General features: G+C 54.1%; 1 protein-coding gene across 3 annotated transcripts; it reads left to right on the top strand.

Moving 5' to 3' along the window:
- Window positions 1–297: 297 nt before the first annotated feature.
- Window positions 298–18761, top strand: LOC137841776 (bMERB domain-containing protein 1-like). Of its 3 annotated transcripts, none has more exons than XR_011088736.1 (7): window positions 298–456; window positions 5894–6014; window positions 11614–11687; window positions 15028–15142; window positions 15264–15337; window positions 15672–15907; window positions 16344–18761. XR_011088736.1 is itself a non-coding variant. In XM_068655106.1 (7 exons), exons 1-6 carry the CDS (start codon window positions 393–395, stop codon window positions 16046–16048), a joined length of 567 nt encoding a protein of 188 aa, XP_068511207.1. In that variant the 5' UTR covers window positions 298–392; the 3' UTR covers window positions 16049–16081; window positions 16344–18761. The 3 variants fall into 3 exon arrangements, 2 of the variants coding, with proteins under 2 accessions (XP_068511207.1, XP_068511206.1); XM_068655106.1 differs by lacking the exon at window positions 15672–15907 and adding an exon at window positions 15930–16081; XM_068655105.1 differs by lacking the exon at window positions 15672–15907 and adding an exon at window positions 15930–16084.
- The last annotated feature ends 3840 nt before the right edge of the window (window positions 18762–22601 follow it).

Genomic DNA, 22601 nt, shown 5'->3' with positions numbered 1-22601 from the left:
GCTGTGACCTGGGGGGGGGGGGGGAAGAGGCTACTTTTATTATTTTATCCTTTATTTCATTATTTTACGTGCTGTTTGCGAGGCGGGAAGGGGAGAGGGGGAGCACATGAAGGACGAAAGCGGGGCCGGGGGGGCCGGGGCCGGGGGGGCCGGGGCCGGGGGGGCCGGGGCCGGGGGGGCCGGGGCCGGGGGGGCCGGGGCCGGGGGGGCCGGGGCCGGGGGGGCCGGGGCCGGGGGGGCCGGGGCCGGGGGGGCGGCGGCGGCCGGCAGGGGGCGCGGCGGCCCCGGCGGAGCGGAGCGGAGCGGGGGGGAGCGGCGGGAGCCCCCCCGGCCCCGCCCGGCGGAGCGGAGCGGGCAGGGCAGGGCCGGGCAGGGCCGCGCCGTGCTGCGGCATGGAGGGGACGCGGACCCCCCCCCGCTACGGATCGCTCGAGTCCACCCGCTGGCCGCAGCCAGGTGAGCTCCAAACTTTCCCCCGGGTGGCTCCGGTGCTGCCCCCCCGCCACCCCTCCGGTTCTCTCCCCCCCTCCATCCTCCCCACGGACTCGGGTACCGGAGCCCCGCGGGGCGCCCCGAAGCGGTACCGGCCCCAAGGGGAGCCGGGCACGGGCTGGGGGAGCCCCCGGGGAGCCCCCGGGAATGGGGCAGGGACGGGGGGACGGGGGGACGGGGTGCATGGGGAGGGAGGGAAGGGGCGGCTGGGGGAGAAGGGGTGGACAGCAGGGGATGGAGAGAGGGAGGATGGAGGGGAGAGAGGATGGAGGGACCGAGGGCTGGCTGGAGGGGAGGAAGGATGGAGGGAGGAATGAGCCCCCCCCCCCGGCTGATGCTGCCCAGAGAGGTGCAGAGCCGCCCTGGTCGGCAGGTTGGGTGCCCACGCTGCCCTTCGCTGCCTTTTCCCATTCTGACCAGTTCCTCCAGAATGAAACGGGGTGTGCCTGGGGGGGGGGGTCTGACCAGGGGGATCACCCAAATCATAGGACCTGGCCTTGGGGTGGGAGGTGATATCCCCCACACCTTGGCTGTGGGCACCCTGGGGAAAGGAGGCTCCTGCAGCCGGGGCGTCCTTCCAGCTGTAGTCCTACCCTCTGGATAGCACAACCTCTGCCCTTCCCCGTCCCTTTCTGATCCCCGTTAGCCCCTTGCACCCAGCAGGACGGGGACAAGCAGCCAGAAAGTCATGGGGGGAGGCACGGAGCAAACTCCAGCACCTTGCTTGATGCTGCTGTGGGGTTGTTGCCCGTGAAGCTGCTCGGCTCCACAGGGAGCTACCTGAAGCGTCCATCATTCTCCTTTGTGCCTTCAGAGCAGTAATATTTATCCCCACCATCTCCCCCTGCCTGAGGAGAGTGTCTGGGCGAGGGCGTGCAGGGGTCTGAGCTTGTCCTGCAGGACTGGGGTGCTCGGCCGTGCACTGCAGGTTCTTGAGGTTCGTGTCCCTCTGCTGGGCACCCCAGGGGACAAGCACTGTGCCACCTCTGTAAACGCTGCCCCAGAGCCGGGCAGCATGTTGTGGTTGCTCTTGTTATCAGACTTGCGGAGCAAGGGCTGGTGGTGGTGAGCTGAATGCCTCCTGCCCACGCTGCTTTCTATGGCAGGGAAAAACCCACAGCTGAGTTAAAGGCCTCTTGGGATGTGGCCCAGGTAAAGGGCCCTGACCCCCCTCCTTGGGGCACTGTCGATCAGTTGCCCAACTTTAATCATCGCTCACAACTCAACCCTGAACTGGCTGCTGCTGTGACTCATCCCAGACTTGCTGCTGGCTGTCTAAATGTTTTCACCAAAGCCATACGGAGTGAAAGTCTCCAGCTATTATACTCCTCATTAACGATACTCTCTTCCCCTGGGCCATGCGTGATGATCAGAGCATCCCCAAGTTGAGATCAAAGCTTTCTCCCCTTACTGGGTTTCCCAGCTGGAAATGCTGCCTGTTGGGGTGCTTTGCTCGGGCAGCGTGGGGCAGATTTCTGTGCGTGGGGCAGATTTCCATGCCTGGTGCCACTGCCACCTGTGCAGCTGTGGGAGCAAAGGGGCCCTGGGGAGCGTGGCTGCTCATGTGGTCATCCCGCTGCCTCCCTGAAGGGACACTCAGACTGTAAGCTTGGACACAGGTTTAATGAATGCCTCTGCTATAGCCCCTAATTGGTGCCAGGCACTTAGAAATGGGTGTTAGAAACCCATTCTCAGCTTGGCAAAACCACCTCTGGGGTATCTTTGGCCCAGCTGCCTGCAGGATGTGCTGGGTTTTACTCCCTTGTGAGCTCTGAGTGTCCACGCTTCCATCTGTGATGGCTTTATGGAGTCGCTGCGCAGGGAGCTGTGGTGTGGCCTGTGCCTGTAGCTGGGGGGCTCAGGGACGTGGGATCCCCTGCGTCTGCCTGGAGAAAGCGTCTCCTGCACTAGCAGAGAAGATCCATGTAAATCCTACTTATTCGTCACAGACTTACCTCATCACATGGAATCACAGAGGAATTTGGATCAGGAGGGAGCTCTGGAGATCTCGAGCCCAACTCCCAGCTCAAAGCAGGTTTAGTTAGATCAGGTCACTCACAGCCTTGTCCAGAAGGAATCTTGGACCAAGGATGAGATCCCTTGCCCTCTCCAGTCCCAGTTCTTGTTTCCTGAAGGGAAAATGTTTTCCTGTAATCTAACTGGAACCTCCAGTGTGCCAGCTTGTGTGCCATCTCTTGCCTGATCTTTGCACACCTCCAAAAGGAGGCTGACTCCTTCTTCTCTGCTTCCTCCCATTAGGTAGCTGAGGACAGCCATGAGATCCCCCTTCACCTTTTCTCCTTCGGGTTGAGCAAACCTGCTTCTGTCAGCCTCTCCTTGCCCATCTTGTGCTCCTGTCCCTGCCCTTGCTCAGATGTTCAGCTCTTGGCAAGACCACCTGTGGTCCTGGGCAGATGCTGGTGGATGGAAGGGGTCTCCACCAGCAAGTTAATCCTATCAGCATCCTGTAGGGCAGGGCATCCTATCAGTAGCCGTTGGGTTGCTGTCTGTATGGATTCACTGGTTTATTATGAGGCTTGATGGATGTTTTTCATGCAGAGGATTAGCTCTGTTTTCCATTGCCCAGGTGTTCCTGCACCCCACAGTGTCTCTGGTCCTGCTTCCCAAGCCCTTGTGTTTTCTTGGTGCCAATCAACGTGAAGGATTGGCTGATGTTGGGCAGGGTCTCACCCTTACCAAAAACCCCAGCAGCAGCAGCGTGGGGTTTCTGATCCCAAGGACTTTCTCCATTCTTCACTGAAAATAGAAAGGGTAAGGAGGAGATGCCTGTGACAGATTTTAAGGAAGCAGAGGGAAGCGTTGGGAGCTGGTGAAGGCCCAAACGGCAGAGGCAGAAGGGTGCTCCTGCCAGGGGGCTGTGTCCATTTTGCAGGAGCTCTCACCTGGGGCTACCCTTGCTCCTGAATTAAGCAGCTCCAGGCACACGACTCCCTGCTTAGAGCTCTTCTCCAGGACTTACTGCTCCGGTGAGATCTTCCCTGCCGTGCTGAGGACACGTCTTGCCTTAGGGACACTGAGTGCCCTGTCCCAACCACACCACCAAGGGGAGCTTCCAGCTCAAATCCTGCAACCATTGCTCTGCTGCATGGTGTAGACTTGTCCCTTGTCCCCACCCCATGGGTCACTCCTGACCTGCAGCCTCCGCTGTCCTGCAGAAAGGTGGCTGCGGGGTGCATGAGGGCAGCTCCTCCTGTGCAGTGTGTCCCCAGCCACGCTGAATTCCCTGTTGCTGATGCAAACCCACCCCGAGCCGAGCCAGCAGCTCTCTCACCCCTGTGGGCAGCTGCCTGTGGGCTGACATTGCCCAGCACTGCCTCCTCCTCCCTTCGTGTGCACAGGCGAGGATTCGCTCCCGCAGCTGGGATGGCTGCGGCTAATGAGGTTCTGGGATGAGAAGGGAGAAGGAGCGATGCTGACACCTGTTTCAAGCCATTGTGCTCACTGTTGTGGGTGGGAAGCAGCTGGCTGACGACCTGAGCCAGGTACTTCTGCCACCAGTGATCAGAGCTGTGCTGGGTGAGTCCCCCACCCACCCAGGCCAGCAGTGACAGGAGCTCCCCCGGGCCCACCCCTGTGCTCCAAGCAGGGCTCAGATCTGTCCTCAGCTAATGAGAGCTGCAGTCAGCTTGTGTCTTTGTTTACTGGAGCATCTGTAAAACAATCAGCCTCGTCATTTCAGCCTGGTCACTGAAGGGACACTTGGAGCAATGCAGCTTTTTCCTGGCGGGTCTAGAGCCGCACTGAAGTGTAGGCAGCACCCCAGGGAGCGGCTCCTTCAAGTGCACGGTGGCCGTTCGGTCTGCACCCCGGGGTGCGTTACCTGCTGGTCTGCTGCCTTCTGCAGGGAGGTGTGGGCAGGGCACGTATATAAGGAGGTGTGAGCAGGGCACATATACAGAGAGGTGTGAGCAGGGCACACCTGCAGGGAGGTGTGAGCACTGCCCCCAGCCCCCTGCCCATGGCTGTGCAGCAGCGAGGCGCTGCGGGGGGGCAGTGCAGCAGGATGCTCGGGATGGGAGCTCAGCATCCCGGTCCCCTAGCAACCGAGGTCCTGTCCCCTAGCAACAGCAGCCCGGTCCTGCAGCAACCGCATCCCTGGTCCCGTAGCAACCCCAGTCCGGTCCCCTAGCAACCCCTTCAGGCTGATGGAAAGCAGGCTGGGGGCTTGTGGGGGGGTCCTGGGCTTGTTTGCAGCACAGGCAAGAGCTGATGGGAGGCAGCACATCCAGCCCCACGTTGTGTCCAGCCCACATTTCCCTTGGTCTGTCCAGAGCGGGTGCTGGCTCCTAAGAGCATCTTGAGAGTTCAGGATGGGGAACGACCAAGGATTCAGCATGCTGGTGTTGGCTGAAAGTGTCCTGGATGGCTGCTGGGGAGGGAGGCATTCTCCGAGTAATCCTCATTAGTTTCTAAGCCAGAAAGAGAGGAGAACTATCCCCAAACCAGTCATGGTAACCTAAACTACTCATATTGCTGCTCTTAAACCTTCTCCACCAGCAGCCTTGGAAACATGCCTCACTCTGGGAACAATTTCTCCAGCAGTTTTAAGTGACGAGCAGAGGACCAGCGAGTGCGGGGTGCTTTGCCTTGTGCCTTTGTACTGATCTCTTCCTGCCCTGCATGGGCAAAGTCCCAGGGCTGCAGAAAGGCAAAGTGTCATAGCAGAGATGTGTGCACTGTGGAGATCCAAAGGAAGCACAATTTTCCCCTGATGTGTGTGATTGTTAACGTTGTCTCATAGCCTGGCTTTGCTGTAGCTGCTGAGCCCCCCCCCCCCAACCTGTGCTGCACGTACATCACAGGAGAGCCAGATTAGCCTGTGTGTGATGAATGCAGTGCTGCACGTCACTGATAACAAGCTCGCTGACATGATGCTGAGAGACAGACCGGCAGGGAGCAGGGAGCTGGCCTCCTCTATCCCATAAAACAGGCTGGGGGTTGCTGCAGGCTGTGCAGACTTGTAGGCACTGTGTGAATCAGTGGGACGTCAGTGGGACATGGGTGGAGGCAGAGCTGGTGGTCAGAGCAGGATGATGCCTGCTGGACTCTCATCCTGCTCATTCCCCTGGCTTGCCACCACGCTCTTCTGAAATACAAGAGCCTTTTTTTTCCCATATTTTGCTGTGATGTTTTTGGCTCTTGTCCTGAGTCAATGACATACCCTTTTCCTGACTGTTTCCCCAAGTGGGTTTCCCAAAGTACTCTTTCCATGAATGTGTCAGGCTCTTTCCTCTTGCAGCAGCAACCTGGAAAAGAACTTAAAACTGCACACGCTTACTGGTGATGCTGTCTGGTGTTTGCAGAGGGTCTGGGAAACACCATCGTCCTCAGCACCTTAAATGTCAGCTGCTGGCTGATGTGGCTCCATTTTCCTTTACAGAGGATGAAATTGTTTCCATGGCTGACTCCACCACCACCATCGATGACATCGAAGGGGAACTCTTCAAAATCGAGAGGATCAGGGAGATCCTGGTGAGGAGGGAATCGGAGCTGCGATACATGTGAGTGCTGGGAGCCTGCCTATTTCTATGCAAACAGAGTTGATGGCATGGGTTTAACCAAGCTAAAACATGCCCGTATTCCACCACGAGCATCCCGTCTTCTCAGCAGGTTCATGCTCAGCTCTTGGGCTGGGATTGGGAAGGGCCCTGAGGTTTGGTGGCTCATTGCTGCTCTCTGGAGATACTGCTTTGCCCCAGCACGCAGATCTCTGGCTGTTGAACAGCCATGTGGCTGCAGTTTTCTGTCCTCACGCTGCAACGTTACACATCCTCCCAGCTCTGATGTGTCTGGACCAGCCTCAGTCCCTCGTTCCCAGCACAGCCTTTGCAGCTAGATGTGGGGGGAAGGGTTTTCTCCAGGGCTCAGGGCTGTAGTCAAAACAGTTTTGGAGTAAAATTCTGAATGCCTTTCATATTTAAGGCAATCAATAGTCACTGTGCTGCAGTGACTGAGGGTGATGAAGAACATTTTCTCAGGATATATATTGGAATCTGCTGTGGTGTGGGAGGAGAAGGACTGACTTACCCATGCTCCAGGTTACAATGGCACAATGGTCTCCACTGAGCTCTTCCCCTTTGGAGTATCAGCACGGAGAATTTGGGTGCACAGAGTGACAAGATCAAAGTGGCACAAAAAGAATCACAGGATCTTAGAATATCCTGAGTTGGAAGAGACCCACAAGGATCATCGAGTCCAACTTCTGGCCCCACACAGGTCTACCCAAAAATTCAGACCGCATGGCTGAGAGCACAGTCCAAACACTTCTTGAACTCTGACAGGCTTGGTGCCGTGACTACGTCCCTGGGGAGCCTGCTCCAGTGTGCGACCACCCTCTCAGTGAAGAACCTCTTCCTGATGTCCAGCCTAAAGCTCCCCTGCTTCAGCTTGACACCATTCCCACAGGTCCTGTGACTTGTGATTAAGGAGAATAGATTGGCGCCTGCCCCTCCACTCCTCCTCGTGAGGAAGTTGTAGGCCGCGATGAGGTCTCTGCTCAGCCTCCTCTTCTCCAGGCTGAACAGGCCCAGTGCCCTCAGCCGCTCCTCATATGTCTTCCCCTCTAGGCCCTTCACCATCTTAGTTGCCCTCCTCTGGACACTCTCCAACAGTTCAATGTCCTTTTTGTACTGTGGTGCCCAGAACTGCACACAGTGCTCGAGGTGAGGCCGCACCAGCGCAGAGTAGAGCGGGACAATCACCTCCCTTGACCTACTAGCGATGCCGTGCTTGATGCACCCCAGGACACGGTTGGCCCTCCTGGCTGCCAGGGCACACTGCTGGCTCATATTCAACTTGCTGCCAACCACAACCCCCAGATCCCTCTCTGCGGGGCTGCTCTCTAGCGTCTCATCGCCCAGTCTGTACGTGCAGCCAGGGTTGCCCCATCCCTGCTGCAGGACCCGGCACTTGCCTTTGTTAAACTTCATGGACCCCACTGGTGCCAGGCTGCCCATTTACCACAACCCTTTGAGCCCTGCCTGTCAGCCAGCTGTTCACCCATCGTATGATGTTTTTATCTGGCTATATGCTGGACATTTTGTCCAGTAGGATCTTGTGAGAAACTGTGTCAAGAGCTTTACTGAAAAGGCAGAAATAAAGCCAGTTTGATGCAGAGGGAGGGCCACAAGAGAAAAGCTCATGAAGCAAAGCTGTGGCAAAGCTGCACAGCCCCTCTGGGGCCGCTGGGGTCTGCAGTCCTGACTCTGGCTTAGTGGGCAGAGGCGACTGGGAGGCAGCTGAGAAAAAAAGCAAAGATCCAAGGGGCTGGAAGGCTCACTGCAACATGAGATAAACAGGTGGCGGTCCCAGCACAGCTCTGCATATCATGCACATGGTTTCCAGCTTGCGAAGACCTGCATGCTATCAGCGAGAGGCAAAGCAGGGTGCTTGGCCAAGATGCCTCTGAGCCAGAAACATAATGAGGGACATACCCTGGGTCAGCTCAGGGCTGCAGAAAGCCGGATCAGACCCATGGAAATGGGGCTCCCAGCTCCCTGCACTGCCCTAGGGCAACCCTCAAAGTCCTGGTGTGGGCAAAGAGGAAACATGCCATGCACGTGGAAGTGAGATGTTATTTGTCGGCCTCATTAAAATCTGAATGACCCAAATCAAAATTCAACAAGCAGTTATAATTTGAATTGCAATGATACTAGCATTCATGGTCTGAATTGATTATGCTTTTTAATATCACTACCTTGCTACAGTCAGCCCAGTCCTGAGCTCCCATGCGGTCAGGTCAGCCGCAAACCTGTGATGTTTTAATGGTAATTGAAAAAAAAAAAAAAAAAGTATTTACCGGGCTACAGCACTTGACATGCTGCTATTTTAACATGTTTGGGTCTCTACTGGTGCCTGCATCACAGGGATGACAGGAGCCTGGCAGTGCCCATGTAAACTTGCTGCCTGCAGTAGCTGTGAGCCGGACTGTGGTCTCATGGCTCAGATTTGGAGTGATGACCTCTGTGAGGGATCAGCGCAGTTCGTCCCAAATCTATTGCTGAAACGGATTTTTGGAAGTCATAAGAAGTGAAGTACTTAAATGCTTTCCATGGCAACCAGTACCTAAATCTCACGGGTGCTGTCAAAACTCACAGCTCTTGGTTTTCTGTATCCCATTATTTGTTTTCTATGTCCTGGGGTGGGTACGGCTACCGAATTCATCACTGGGAAGTTTTTGGAGGCACCAGAATTGCATGTCTGAGCAGCTGGGAGTCACTGCCAGGGACAAGGGAACTCCCAGGCCTGGCTTCTGCATGATGGGTTTAGACAGGATGGGGCTGTGGGGCTGCAGCGGGGCTTATTTTACCAATGGGGGAAAAAATAGGGTCAGTCGGACTGTAGGGCTAAGGGAAATGGCACATCAATCTCCGTTGATGTGCCACCAAGTGGAGATGTGACTTGTCTGGTCAGTCCATAGGGACTGGTGTTTTCTTCTTGCTGGAGATGTCAACCTAAAATATTCCAACATTTCTGAGATGTCTGTGCTGTGGAAAACAATGACACTCCTGGCATTTCTCCCTTTACAGGGCAAAAGAAAGGTCTGAATTTCCTATGAGAGGTGCAGCTTCACTCCTTACCTGCTCTGTGCAGGAGTGACCTGCTCTGATCCCAGGGCCAGGCAGGGCAGCACGGCCGTGGCTGATGCTGCAACGTTATCTCAGGTGGCAGAAATAATCCCAGCTCCAGCAGCAGCCTCCTGGGTGCTTGCCTTTGCAATCTCTCCCAGGTTTTATTGAAATGACAATTTTTATTACCGCCCATTCATTACTTTTATTATAAGTTTTCAAATGATTTAATTCAATTTTAATTTTGATATTTCAGTTATCATTTGACTCTTTATTTTAATTTTAATAAGTCTATCACCGTTGATCAGCCAGTTGCCCATGTGTCCTGTGCAGCCCTCCTGCTCGTGCTCTTTGCAGAAGCTCAGGGCTCAGCCACCAAGGCACGAGGAGCAGGTGATACAAGGACAGACAGAGCTCTCTCTTCTCCCCGCACAGCTGCCAGCCGTTGGCATTGGTGGACCTGCTCAGTGCAGTCTGCAAACAAGTGAAGACACTGTCAGATGGAGCAAGGGAATAACAGAGCCAAGAGGAAAGACTTCCTCCGCCTGGGATGTTCTCCTCCTACAGCGATATCACACGGGGTCCCTCTTCATCAGTCTGTTCGTTTTCCTTTCTCTAATTAATATTTCTGGTGTCCTCGGCACAGCTGACAAATCTGCAGCTTCGAGTAGCTCCAGCGTGACTCATCCCAGATGGGTGGACAGCGTGACTCAGTGGAAGGGCCGGCAGGATTACCGAAGGTGCAGGCAGGGCTTTTAATAAGAAAGGCACATCTGTTCAAGGAGGCACCAGCTCGTGAGTCGACTGTGTATTATCTGTAGACATAGATCGTGTTTTAGGGTTTCTCATCACTCACAGATGTGGAGCTTGCTAAAAATCTCAGCTGAGTTCTTCCAGGTTGGATGCTTTGCCATGCACCCTGCACAGCATCCATGGAGTGAGTTCTCCTGCCTTCAGGTCTTGGGTGACCTTGGGAAGCTCATGGCAAGATGCTGGAGTGCTTGGTAGGGTTCAGGAGGACGTACAGAGTCTTTGTCAAGGTTAAAAAAAAAAGTGGGTTTTCTGATTCCTTGATTTCAAATGAGCCAGTGGCCCAAATCCCCTGAGTAGGGATCTTTGTTTCCTGGGTGCCTCAGTGCTGAGGAGAAGCTGCTTTAGCAGCCACTGGCTGGGCGGACAGTGCTGAGGCTCAGGATGCAACTTAGGCTTTTCCCAGTCTTCCCAGTGAGGCATAATGTCAGAGGTGTTCAGGGAGGGCTGAGAGCAGGAGCAGAAGTGTCAAATGGGTCAGTCTCATCATGCTTTGGTTGGAGATGTGGCCGGCCTTAGCCAGCCCCAGGCTAATGCAGTGCTGGAGACTGGAGGGAGGCAGATGGGGCTTGGTGGCCCTTGGGTCACTGCTCTCTCTGCGTATAAGCTGCTGGCAGAAGGCAGGAGGACTTTGAGGAAAGGACCTTGAACAAAGCAAGGAGGGCTCTAGTGCTAGAGACTGCTGGCAGGAGAGTAGGGTTGAGAACAGTGAGGAACCAGGGGCAGCACTTGGTTATTGGAGTTATGACTTCTCTCACCTTCTGGTGTCACCTACCTGGGGGAGATGCTCGAGGGTGGCTTGGTTCACAGTAGAGAGAGGTCTCAGCTATGAGCGCTGTCAGCTGTTGGGGTTTCCCTCACCATGGGAGCGTGCCCAAAACCCTTCAAACTGAGGCATTAAAGTTCACTATGACCAGACATCATCATTCCTTGGTCTTGTCCAAGTGGGGCTTTAGTGAGGACACAAGCATGTGATACTTTTGTGATAAATCAGTGAGTAAATTGGGTTAAGCCTTCTCCACTAGCTGTACTCACACCGGTGCACCTTTGGGGGTGGCTGAGCATCTGTGGTGCTTCCTCCTCCTCCCCGGGCATCACCACACTGCCCCAGCACGGTGTGTGCCACCCTGCCGCTGACACCTGAGCTAAGCTTGATGCCTCCTTGGGCTTGTCCTTCTTGGTGTCTTGCTGCTGGCATGAGATGGTTTCATTGCCCACGGCTTCAGCAGGCACCTTTTCTCCTGTTGAAATGACCTTGCTCCTCAGCAGGCAACTGCAAAGTTTGCACACTTTTCCCCTGTGTTGTATTTCATTTTTCTGACTCTTTTTTTCATTTCTGCAGAAAGCTGGTATTAAAAGTGTCAGACTTTTCTTGGTGGTGGCAGTTTCTCTTTGCTTTTAGATTTTGCTATTTAAGGAATTTTTTATTTATTTATTTTTTCTTTCGAGAAGAAACACAGCTGCTATTGCGTGTGCCAGGTTTTAATAAGGTATCATTGTCATTAGAATGACAAAACTTTTGCTTTGCCAACAGCCGGTGACACAACCCATTTAGCTGCAAAAGCTGCTCTGAGATGAAGTGGCTGCCGATTCCCATGGGAAGGCGGGTAGATCTGTGCTCCCCACCGTGGGCACTGAGGGCATGTGCTGGGTTTTGCTCTGGACATTTTACACCTTTCCTCTCCCAGTGTTTCCCTCAGTGGTTTCATTTGTGTCTCTGCAGGATGGATGACATTCAGCTTTGCAAAGAAATCAGCCGGCTGAAAAAGGAGCTTCAAAAACTGATAGCCCTTCCAGGTAAGGCTTTGTAGAACTTCAAAGAGCTGCACCCTGCCTCTGCGCTCAACAGAAAGATTGCCATGAAATCCAAGCAGCTCTTCACCATGTCCCCCCTTGGGACGCTCCCAGAGATGCTGTGGCTGCAGGCAGTGCATGAGCAGCAGGAACGTGGCTCCTTGGGTCTGACCCGAGGTCTTTCTCAGGACAGGGAGACCTCGTGCAGGCCTAAGCTGACAGCAGAGGAAACAGAAGGGGAAGGAATACGAGTCCTTTGAGGAGCAGCGTGGGTCTGGTAGAGGGAGAAGACAGGGAAGGGTTGAGTTAGGTTCCAGTGGATGGTGGGACCTGCTGCGTCCACTGAGAACATGGCTTGGGTGAGTTAAGGGGAGAAGCAGGGGACATTGTGAGACCACACCTTGGAGGCAGTGGGATGAGAGAGGCCTTCAGAGGCCTCAAGAGCATGGAAAGCAATGAATTGGTGCTGTGACCATGTCAGAGATGTCTGTCAGCAGCCGGGCAGAGGGCAGCATCTGCCAGGACAGGGCTCCTGGTTGCAGCCAGGGTAAGGTGGGTGCTGGGTGTCCCTGTTACAACCAGACCTGCCCTTCTGTGGCCAAATCTCAGCTCTCTAAAGGATCCCCTTCAGCCAAAATACTTTAATGAAAGCACACACCAAACAACTCCGGGTTCGAATGAGAAGGAACAAGAAGGGCTTCCTCACACGCTTGCCATCACTGCTCATCAAGCTGTGCCTCCTCCTAGGACATCCCCATTCAGCCCCAGGAAGGACTCTGGCTGTGTTTTCAGGACCAGGTGGGAGTCAGGTCCCTGCTTACTTGTACTCATGTGAGCCTTAAGATCCGGACCTTGGTTACTTCCACCACAGATACCTCGCTGAAGATGCCGTGCTGAGACCACGGAGTGGGTAGCAGGGGGCGATGCCTGGGTGCAGCTGTGCACATCTGCCCTCCAGAGCAGCTCAGCTCAGCAGGTCTGCGCCCGAGGTTATCCCCAAGCCAAGGGTGGCAGAGACCTACTCTGCTGCCGTAGTGTCACTGTGCTGTGTGTGCTTGTGAAACACCAGCACACAGACTGAGGCAGGTTAGAGCCCAACTGCTGCTTAATATGCAGGTCTTGGTCAGATTAATATAACCTGGCCGCATCAGAGGGAGGTTCAGGCTTGCGCAGGGGAAGATTCTGCCATGAAGACAGGAGCTGCATGAGAAATGTAGACCCACATCTCATAGGGATTTTTAATTCAAACAGCTTCTAGTTTGTAAATTAAGGCTTGACTTAAATGGTGGCTTAGGAACAGAATTAAACTTGTTTTCTGAAGATTGAGGAATGTGGCTGGCTTTTCTTCATCTGCTTTGGTCTTTAATTTCAAGTCTTTTCAGTGTTCCCAGATTCAGCTGAAGTAGGAATGCTGCTTACATGAGGGATGCTTTTTTTGACTTCTTTATAACTTGGCTCAAATCAGGCCGTGCTGGAAAAATCCTGCAAATTGCCTGCTTTGTGAGACTGTAGCAGCAGATCATTCATAAAAATGGGTGTTGAGGTTTGGTTCAGAGAAGGATTCAAAGACGTCAGTGCTTACTCAGAGCTCATCCAGACCTGTGGCATGAAATCTCACCAGACCAAAGTGCCTTTAATAATTCAGAGAGACACCGTGGTCATGATGGACTCTGACATCAGCAGGTTGGAAAAAAAGGTGCAGTGTTTGTACAGTGGGTTACCTCTGATGTGCTCTAACTCAGGAATGGAGGCTGCTAACTAACTCCAACTAAGCCGTTATGTTTGTGGCCAGCCTGATGATTCTGATTTTCACGGCAGCCTAATGACACTGTGCTTCAATTCCCAGCAGACAGGTGGGAGCTGCTGCAGGAGGCTGTGGCAATGGCCCTGTGACTTTCCATTAACTCTTCATGGAGAAAGACCCGTGTCTGTGTCCCAGATCAGCTTTTTCTGCCGGGGAGCTCGAGCTCAGTCCCGGCACAAAACCACAATTGGAGGAGAAGCCATTGTTTTCTGGGGGTGTTCCTAACAGCATGATGATAATGAATTCCTTCTACTCAGACCCCCACAGCAGCACCTCCCAGCAATTCATAGCAGACTTTAAACTACAAATCAATACACAGTTTACGTAACTGCTGAGACCCTGCTGACAGGCTTCGCTCCATACTGAGAATTTTGCTGCATTTTTATTTAGCTGAAGGAAAACTGGAGATTGATCCATCGTGTGCTGGATTGATTTTGGAGCTGGCTGCTGAATTCAGAAATGGTGTTAAATAGCTGCAGCGCAGATAGTCACAATTTCCTCCCAAGGTAGCTCTCCATTTAGATCTAACACTCCTCTATCTTATAGAGTGGTTTGGGTTGGAAGGAACCTTTAAAGGCCATCTAGCCCAATCCCCAAGGATCTCCACGTATCCTGCTTACCAGTATGTACCAATTTATATGGAACATGACATCGCAGTGATGTGAGAGTTTCCTGGGTCTTCACTAATTCACTGCCCAAAGATACGTGGCACAAGTGCTTGAGTTAGGTCAGTGTGGGGGTGCAGGTGACAATCAGGGCTAGTACATTCAAAATAGCCTGGCAGACACTTGCAGTCATCCTTGTTATTGGGGGTGGATGGAGCCCATGTAGGCTGACAATGTTTTGAAAGGTCAGATGCACTGGGTAAGATCACAGGGACAGTGCTCAGCAGGGAATAAGGCTATGAAAAGCAGTGGATCGTGTTTGTTCTCATGTCTTTGTCTATACAGGATAGTGGTGCAACATGTTCCCAGAGCACATGGGCATTGCTGATAATTCCCCCCTTCTGTTTTTGAGTCACTTGGATCCCTGGCTGGTTTCTCAAGGACCTGGCTGAGTGGCAGCCAGGTGGGGTCTCTAGAGACTAAGACCATGGTTGGGTGTTCTGGCATGGGAAGTGTGGGTTAGGCACATCCTGGCAGAAGGATGATACCTGAGTCTGACATTTCTGAGCACCTTGGGACCAGGTGCCCACCCTCTTCAGCAGTGACCCCTAGAGAGCCATGGAGTCCCACCAAGTGAGGCCACTTTGCTTAGCAACCCTTTCTCTGTTTTGTGAAGCTCCCAGTTGCATCTAGCAATGCTCATCCCCATGGAGTTTTGGTGAGAAACTCAAAATTCAAAGTTTGATCACACCAGACCCAGGTGGTTTGAGATGAGGTTGTCGCTTATTTAGAAGCCTGTATCTGGGTCCAGGCACTTTGGGTTGGATTTTTCCCTTGCTGTCATATCTGCTTCCAAGTGGGGCAGAGCAAGCTTGGCCTTGGCACGGGAGTGTTGACCCCTGCTGTTGTGTGAAATATGCTCCTTGTGCTGCAGAGACCGAGAAGTCCAACGAGGAGAAGCAGAAGGAGGAGGAGCTTGTGCAGCAGATACACAAGCTGGTGGAAACTCGGGATTTTCTGGTGGATGATGTGGAGTTTGAGAGGCTCAGGTAGCTGGGTACAATTTATTCCTTGTAATGAGGACAGTGCAATCTGTCCTTAGATTGGCGTTATGCTTTGCCAGATGCCTCCCTGCTCCATTCCCAGTACTAACCAATCTCTTTATCATAGGGAGAGAGAAGAAGACAAGGAAATGGCAGAATTCCTGCAAAATAAGCTCTCCAAAAGCTACCTCCAGAAAGCAAGTAGGTGGCTGATGAGTTTTATTCCTCCCATTGAACCTCCCTGCCAGTTTCTCCCTTCATTAAGCACTTTGTTCACAAGAGTTCATTGCTCTTTGTGGGGCGAGCTTACCTGGAGGCCGTCTGTTGGTGGAGGAGGGTGTGGGGAAATGGCAAGTTTGGGGTGCTGGTGCTTGAGATCATATTGTGGAAGCATCACAAATCACTGTGCTTCCATTTACCCTCCTGGCACTTCTCAGCCAGCATGGCCTGTGAGGACTAGGACAAGTGGGTGTCCTTTCATGGTTTATGTACTTCATCTGACCTTTTCTAACCATCCCCTTCCATTTCATCACAGTTAGCTGAGGTTACAAGTCATGGTATCCATCCAGCCGTCCTCTCTTCATGGCCTTTGGTGGCAGGCCACCCTTCCCTGTGCCTCCATCACTGCTGGATGCCCAGTGTGGTGGGCATCTCCTGACCTGGGTCCCTGTGCCTCTGCATGAGGAGGGGCAGCACCACAGCCCTGAGAGGAGCTCTCAGAAGAAGCAATGAGCCTGTGCTCTTGTCAGCGAGCAGACACCAACCCTAAAGGTAACAATACCTCTCTCCATAGCTCCTGTCAAAGAGAAGAAAATGACTTCCAGAGGGCAGCAAACCTCCGCCCCGTATATGACCAAGACAGGCCTCACGCTGCTCAAGGAGTGCTGTGGCTTCACCTGCTCCATCATGTAGCCAGTCCCCAGCTCCTCCGCACAGGACATGACCGTGGTAGTGTTCACCTCCTGGGCTGGGTGACAGGGGTTCCCTGGGGCTGCCTGTACGGGGTGGGTGAGCGCTGATATATGGGACACAGAGCTCCTGGCACAGCAGGAATGGGGTGCGAGGGACCACCAGGCTGCAGCCCGTGGGGCTGGAAGGGAGGCAGCAGTGGTGATGGCTGGAAGGAGGTCGAGGAGATGGAGGGAAGCATGAAGGGAATAATGTGATTGCAACCCATGGTTTCCTATTTCTTTCCTTTTCTCCCCAGGTCTCCAGCCAGAGTCCACTACCTGCTGTCCTCCGAGAGTTTCAACCTCCTGTCATTATTCATGCTTCCCACTGCAGCACCGCCACTGAAGAGACTTTCCAAGTAGGCTGGTGCAAGCTTGAATGATGGCATGTCTCCTTGGTGCCACGTCAATGGTCGTCTCCTCCATGACATCAACTGAATCCCACCTGAGCTCAGCTTGGCAGAGGTGTGTGAAGCAGTGAGCCCACGACAAAGAGGTTCTACACCTGCCGGTGTAATAAAACAAGCACTTGGAGCTAACGTTTGGAGAACATCATGTTCCACCATCCAAGAGAAGCTGTTGCCACAGATCTCATCCTTGGCCTTGTACCTTGTACCAGCTTGTGAGTCTCTGTGGGATGGTTCCTAAGGACTCTTTGTGGGGAATGTCTCTGGTCTGGGTTTTGTTGCGTTTGCCTTGATGCTATTGCCAAGTCCCCTATGGCTCTGGGTAGATCTGTGGGAAGTGAGAAGGGCATTGCCCGGGGCTGGCTGAATGAAGGGCTAATTCTTGTGATGCTTTCACCTGAGCACAGATGTAGTGTGTTGAACTACGGGCAGATGATCTGCTTTCCCCACCTCGCTATTACTGGGTTCAGTTTCAGCTCCAAGGAAAAAGAGGAAATCAGAGAAAAAGAGGAAAGGAGACAAAATCAGAAAAACAGAGCAACATGCAAAGGAAGATGAATCCAAACGGGAGACTAGAAATGTGGCAGGGAAGGTTGAGAGAGCAGGTGAGAGACACCCTCAGTGCCAAGAGGGCACTCAGCCCTGCCCTCCAGTGCCCATCCAGTGCCCCCAGGCTTAGCACCATGAGCTGGACCTAAGTCCTATGTGAAAGGCTCACAGCACCCCGAGGTCACCCAGTGTTTCAGTCCTGCTGTCCCCTCTGAGCATCGCCATGTGGAGATGGCACAGCCAGAGCTGCTACACCCACTGCAGCAGGACAGAGGCTCTCCTTCTCCCAGGGTGTGGAGGCCTCTCACATCTTGAGCCCTGCCTGCCCTGTAGGGTGGTGTTGTGTCACTGGGTGGCCTGGGGTGGCCTCCCCTTTGGGTGGCTGCCCAGGAGCTTGTGCTGCCCTCTGGCCAAAGTGCTGAGGCCTTCAGCTCAGCCCTGCTGCAGCTTGCCGGTGGGCCTGGAGGTGGTGGGTGCCTCTGCCTGGCCCAGGGCCCGGCGTGCCCATGTCAGAGAGGTTGCAGCCCACCTGTCTCTCCTCATTGCACCTGAAAGCACATTCATCCCTATAAAACCACGCAGGTGGGACCCTTCCTGGTGCAATGTCACAAGCAGGTCCAAGTTCCTCCTGCATTTCTCTATCAGCACTGCCAGAAATCCCAGTTCTCTAACCTTTGAAAGGGGGTTTCCACTCACTTGTCCTTCCTGAGCAATCTTCTCTCCATGTGGTTCTTACCAGCAGCAATGAAAGTCCACGAGCTCTTAAGCAATTCCTCTGCACACTCACAGGCCGGGGTGCAGGGCCCCAGCGGGCTGTCACTGTACCTGGCCACCTCTAGCAAACTTGACCCCGCTTTGGTTCAGGTCTCCTCTGAGCTGACCTCAATGGTCTCAGTCTGAAGCCTGCTTACATTTTGTGCTGCTTATTGTTAACGACCTACTGCATCCTACAACCACCCTTTGCCGGTTCCTGGTGTTCCCCTTGCTTTGGGGAGGCTCCACTGCAGGCTGGAGGGAGCGCCCCGTGGAGCTTCCCTCCGCTGTGCCAGCCGGGTGTAACAACACGAGGTGCCTCCGCACCGCAATACACGGCCGGGGCTGTTGCTCAAGCAGCAGTGACAGGCCAGCAGCAGTAGCACCCAGCCTGGAGCTGGTGGGACAGATCGGGCCTCTCTGCTCTTCCAGACACTGTCCCGTGGCTGCTGTGCCTGGCGGTGCTGCAGCCAGGCGTGGAGCGATGTGGGTGCTCGCTGAGACCCACGCAGACCCGTGGCTCAGGGCCTACAAGACCCCTCTCACTGTGCTCGCCTTCCCCAGGCCTTGGGAAGGGTGAATTCCTGAGCCAGGATGTTTTGTTGGGCCAAGAGGGAGCCAAAGGCCGGGAAGGGCCCTTGATCCACTGCTTGGTCCCCAAATTCATCACTACCTCCACCCCTCCAGGCCCCAGGAGCCAGACTTCAGCTGGTGTGCAGTGCTTGGGCAGGCAGGGAGGATGGCCAGGAAGGAGACGGGGAGGATCCCGACCTGTTTTGCTCTGTGTTTGCCGGCTGTGTTTGTGTGGCTGGTTGTGGAACAGAAGGCAGGCTGCTGTCCTGGCCATATGATCCTATTTGGCCTGTGTTTTACCTGATGGCAAAGGTGCGCAGCACACGGGAGCGACACTCGTTCATGTGCATTGACTTCAACTAATAAATGTCTGTTGGAAGCTTGGTTTGTAAATATCTTCGCCTGCTTGGGGCCTTGGCAGAGATATCTCAGGCAATGCTGCAGCAGGGCAGTTGGAGTGGAACAGAAAGAAGGTCCCGAAAAATCAGGCTGGGTTTTGGAGCTCCCTGGTATTTTACGAGGACAGAGCAGCCCATGCCACAGCAGTAAGATACCTGACCCTTCCCTTTCTGGCTGGTGACCTAACATTCACTTTTGGGTCAGGCTGAAAAGTCCTTGGAAAGGCAGGAGACTTCCTTTCTGGGTGAATATCCTCACATCTCTGTGAGCACTCAGAACTCTGCACTGGGTTAATATCCTTTAGCACTGAGAGCTCTGCATGGGCTTGGTGTATTTATTCATTTATTCACTGACACAGGTCTCCTGTCCTTGCCAAGCCTCAGTGGTACCATTTGTGGGTGGCTTGTGGCACATCAGGTGTCTTCTACACGTGATGCTTGGGTCAACGGAACTCTGAAGGGATCTGGCTGCACCAGCTCTCCTCTTGGCCCCCAGCTTGATCCCTCCTGCCTCCCCCCCAGGGTGCTCTCTGGAAGAGGAGAGGGCCTGCAAACTGTAGGTTCTCATGGATTTTGGTGTTGCCTGTCCTCAGTGAGTCAAGAACAGGACAAGCACCTTGTGGTGGCCATGCTGGGAGGTGGGAGAGGGGCTGGGTGGGAGCAGAGAGCAGGACAGCCTCTGTGCATCGCTGCAGATGCGTAGCACCAGGGAAGCTCAGGGTCACCCACGGACACGATGTGTGCTTTGGTGCCAGCGACTGCTGAGAGGGGGCCAGGCAGCTCCCGCACCCACACCCTCTCTTGGATCAGGCAGCTGAAAACCGTATGTGCAGAAACAATGCTCTAATTTGTGTTTAATGACTTTCATGTCTGCCACCTGGCACCCGCTGGTTCTTGGTGTGCCAAGTCCTGGGTGAGTGCTAATTAGGGGGTTAACAAGCCAGTAACATCCTCTGAAGTCGCGGCTGAGGACAGCAGTTGGTGCTAGCACAGGGCCGTGTCCCTGTCTCCTTGCGGAGTGCCTAAGGGAGGCAGCAGCCTGCAGGTGAGAGCACCAGGAGGTGACAGTGCCCCTCTGTAGGGCCGTGTCGGAGCACATCATGTCCTTCAGGCTCGCGGTGGCAGCAGGTGTTTCTGCTGCTCGGGGGCACAAGCCCCTCCATGGGAGATCCCACTATCAGTGGTGGGACGGGAGCAGTGGGGACCAGCATCTCCAGCTCCTGCCCACGCTGATGGAATAGCAGGCTGCTCCAGGGGAAATGTTGACAGAGTCCAGATTAAACCAGTAACAACATTGCAATGTGCTGAGGATTTTCCATCAACAAGAGGCAAAACAGACTGTGAATTTAGCCAATACTTTAATCATCTCTTCTCTGTGCCAGGAGAAATCTTACAAAAACAAAACAAAACAAAACAAAAAAACCCTACCTAAATCCAAAAAAAATACAACGCAAACAAACCCAAACCCTGCAATTCCCCAAGAAAAGGCAGGGTATTAATACAAAAAAAACCTGTTTATTATACACAGCATCACAGAACTTAAACCCTGATACCTGATTAGGTAATTTTAGTCTCTGCTTCCATTTCCCACGGCATCGTGAGTCACGTTGCTTTTGCTTCACCCCCCACAAGAACGCAGATGGGGCTGGTAGGAGTGCATCTCTGTGATGTTCAGCACGCTGTGCTTGGGGAGCAGCTCCTGCCACCTCCTTCGCTGGTGCTGAGGTGCCCAAGCCAGCAGGATGGCTCCAGCGGAAGGAGAAGGGGAGCACAGGGGATGGTGCAGGGAACCCTGCCAGCTCTGATGGTCCCCTCTGTGGAGCTGGATTTAGGATTTAGGACTAGTGCAGCTCCAGTCTGGCATCTTCTGAAATCTCACAAATACTGAGAGCAGAGCTTGTCTTTTTGCTAGGCTGGGAATGCCTGGGCTGGCTTTGCCTTGGTGTAGCTGAAAGGATTTCCTCCCCTTCCAGATCCTCAGGGAAAGAGCAGAGGAAGGATGAGTTTCCCAGGCTGGAGCAGCCAGTGCCCGTCCCCCACACCCGTGTGTTCCCTGATTCCCCTTCCAGGCAAGTTCATCCAAGGATCCCTTCATTCCAGCCGTGGCAGCATCAGCGCACACCTGAGGTACCACCTTGTGCCCCTAGCCCCAGGGGCACCATCTCGTGCCAGGGCTTATTGAAGAGGTGTCTTTGGGGGCTCCTGGTCATGAGAGGAGAGGTGAGGATCTCAGGTTATTTGGATCTCTGGCAGTCATCCAGGGCTCAATCTCCTGGCCACAGCCCCTCCAGCAGACCCATCTGTACAGAGACTGAGTCATTTGGGGCTGGAAAGTAAAAAGGTGCTGTTGTGGGAGTCACACATCTCTGAGTGCTGCTGGCTAGGAAGACCACCAGGCATGGCTCAAGCAGGCATCAAACCTCCTCTGGAGTGCTCAGGGAAATCCCTGAGCCTCCTGTCATGCCTCAGCCTTGTCCCACCACCCTGCTCATGACAAAAACCTCCAGCAGGTCTCTGGGGGTAACTCCTTTCCCCTGCTGTGCCCACAGGTGGGGATCCCTGGGCAGGTTCCTCTCTCCTCTAGATTTACAGGAGCTTTCTCAGCCATTCAGAAGATCACAGTCTATGTCCGAGGAGCAACACCATCTCTCTGGCTCTACAGAGGAAGGAGAAGAGAGGAATAGGGATCTGGTCAGATCGGTGGCTCTTGTTCTCTTTCTTTCCTTGTGCTGAAGGTTCCTCCAAAGAGCTCAGCTCAGGCATGTCACTGAACAGCCCAGCACTCAGTGTCCAAAGAACTTCAGGAGAGCAGGTCCATCCACCTTTGCTCTCCAGATGCCCAGCCTGGAACCAGCCATACCCGCAGGCCACCACGTGCAGAGTGGCAGGCTCAGTGCTGCAGCCCCCCCATTTTCCTGGACACAACCACTCCTCTTCCATTAGCTCCCAACTAATGCCACCAGTGAGATGCATTAAAGTGGGCTAGGTGGTGGCTGTGGGTGGAAGGAGAGGGGACAGCTGGGTCACCTCTCAGGGTGGGTATAAATGCTTCTGGTCCCTTTGGCTGTATCACTGCCAAGAGGAGATGCAAGGACACAAGCACACAACTTCATCTCTGCTGGGATGAGTCATGAGCTGACTTTTCCAGTGCAGGCAGCAGCTTTTTACATTGTCACCAGTGCCTTTACAAGACATTTGCCAACCTCTGGGCCCCTTGAGGGTATCAGCGAGATGCGCTCTCCTGCTTGCTTTTATCTCTCCCTTTGGCTGCTGGGTGCTTGGCCTCGCAGAAGAGCAAGAAAGGCCAGGACACGAGGCAGTGCATGATGAGGAGATGCTGCTGACTGGGCTGAAGGCTCTCAGATTCAGCCCTGGCAAGGACAGCTGCTATCCAGGGAAGTTTCCCGCAAAGCAGATTGCCATGGTCTCCACAAGACCCAGCCTGAGGTGAGCTCTGGATCTCCTCATGCAAACAAAGGCAAGCCCTGCAGTCCCAGCCAGGGGAAGGTTTCTGCTTGCTGGAGAGGCCTGGGCATGGCAGCGGGCAGGGGCTGCCCTGTTAAGGGTTTGCAGGACTTGCAGGTTCCTTGCACTGCAGACCCGCAGCCCCAGTTACCAAAGCAAAGGCCTCCCACTGTGCTTACCCCACCTCTGCTCAATCCCTCCCCGAGCACCCCTCGGGACACTGCAGTCCCTAAGTCGTGCTCCACTCTGCTGAGGTGACAAGTAACTGCCCCTTGGTACACATACACCAAGCAGAAGAGAGCCCAGGCCACGGTGCTGGTTTCACGGTGACTTTGGTAGGACTTTGATCTGTGCTCCTGCCACAGGAAGG

This window comes from Anas acuta, chromosome 18, assembly GCF_963932015.1.
Source record: "Anas acuta chromosome 18, bAnaAcu1.1, whole genome shotgun sequence".
Taxonomy (NCBI): Eukaryota; Metazoa; Chordata; class Aves; order Anseriformes; family Anatidae; genus Anas; species Anas acuta.
The sequence above is the reverse complement of the archived record's forward strand: the minus strand, read 5'-3'. Positions and strand labels throughout refer to the sequence as shown.

Bases quoted from the DNA above. Each gene is read 5' to 3' on its own strand.
- LOC137841776 (XM_068655106.1), top strand. From the start codon at position 393: ATGGAGGGGACGCGGACCCCCCCCCGCTACGGATCGCTCGAGTCCACC. The intron at 11,688-15,027 runs GTAAGGCTTTGT...CTTGTGCTGCAG, and splicing joins AAAACTGATAGCCCTTCCAG to AGACCGAGAAGTCCAACGAG. The intron at 15,143-15,263 runs GTAGCTGGGTAC...TCTTTATCATAG, and splicing joins GTGGAGTTTGAGAGGCTCAG to GGAGAGAGAAGAAGACAAGG.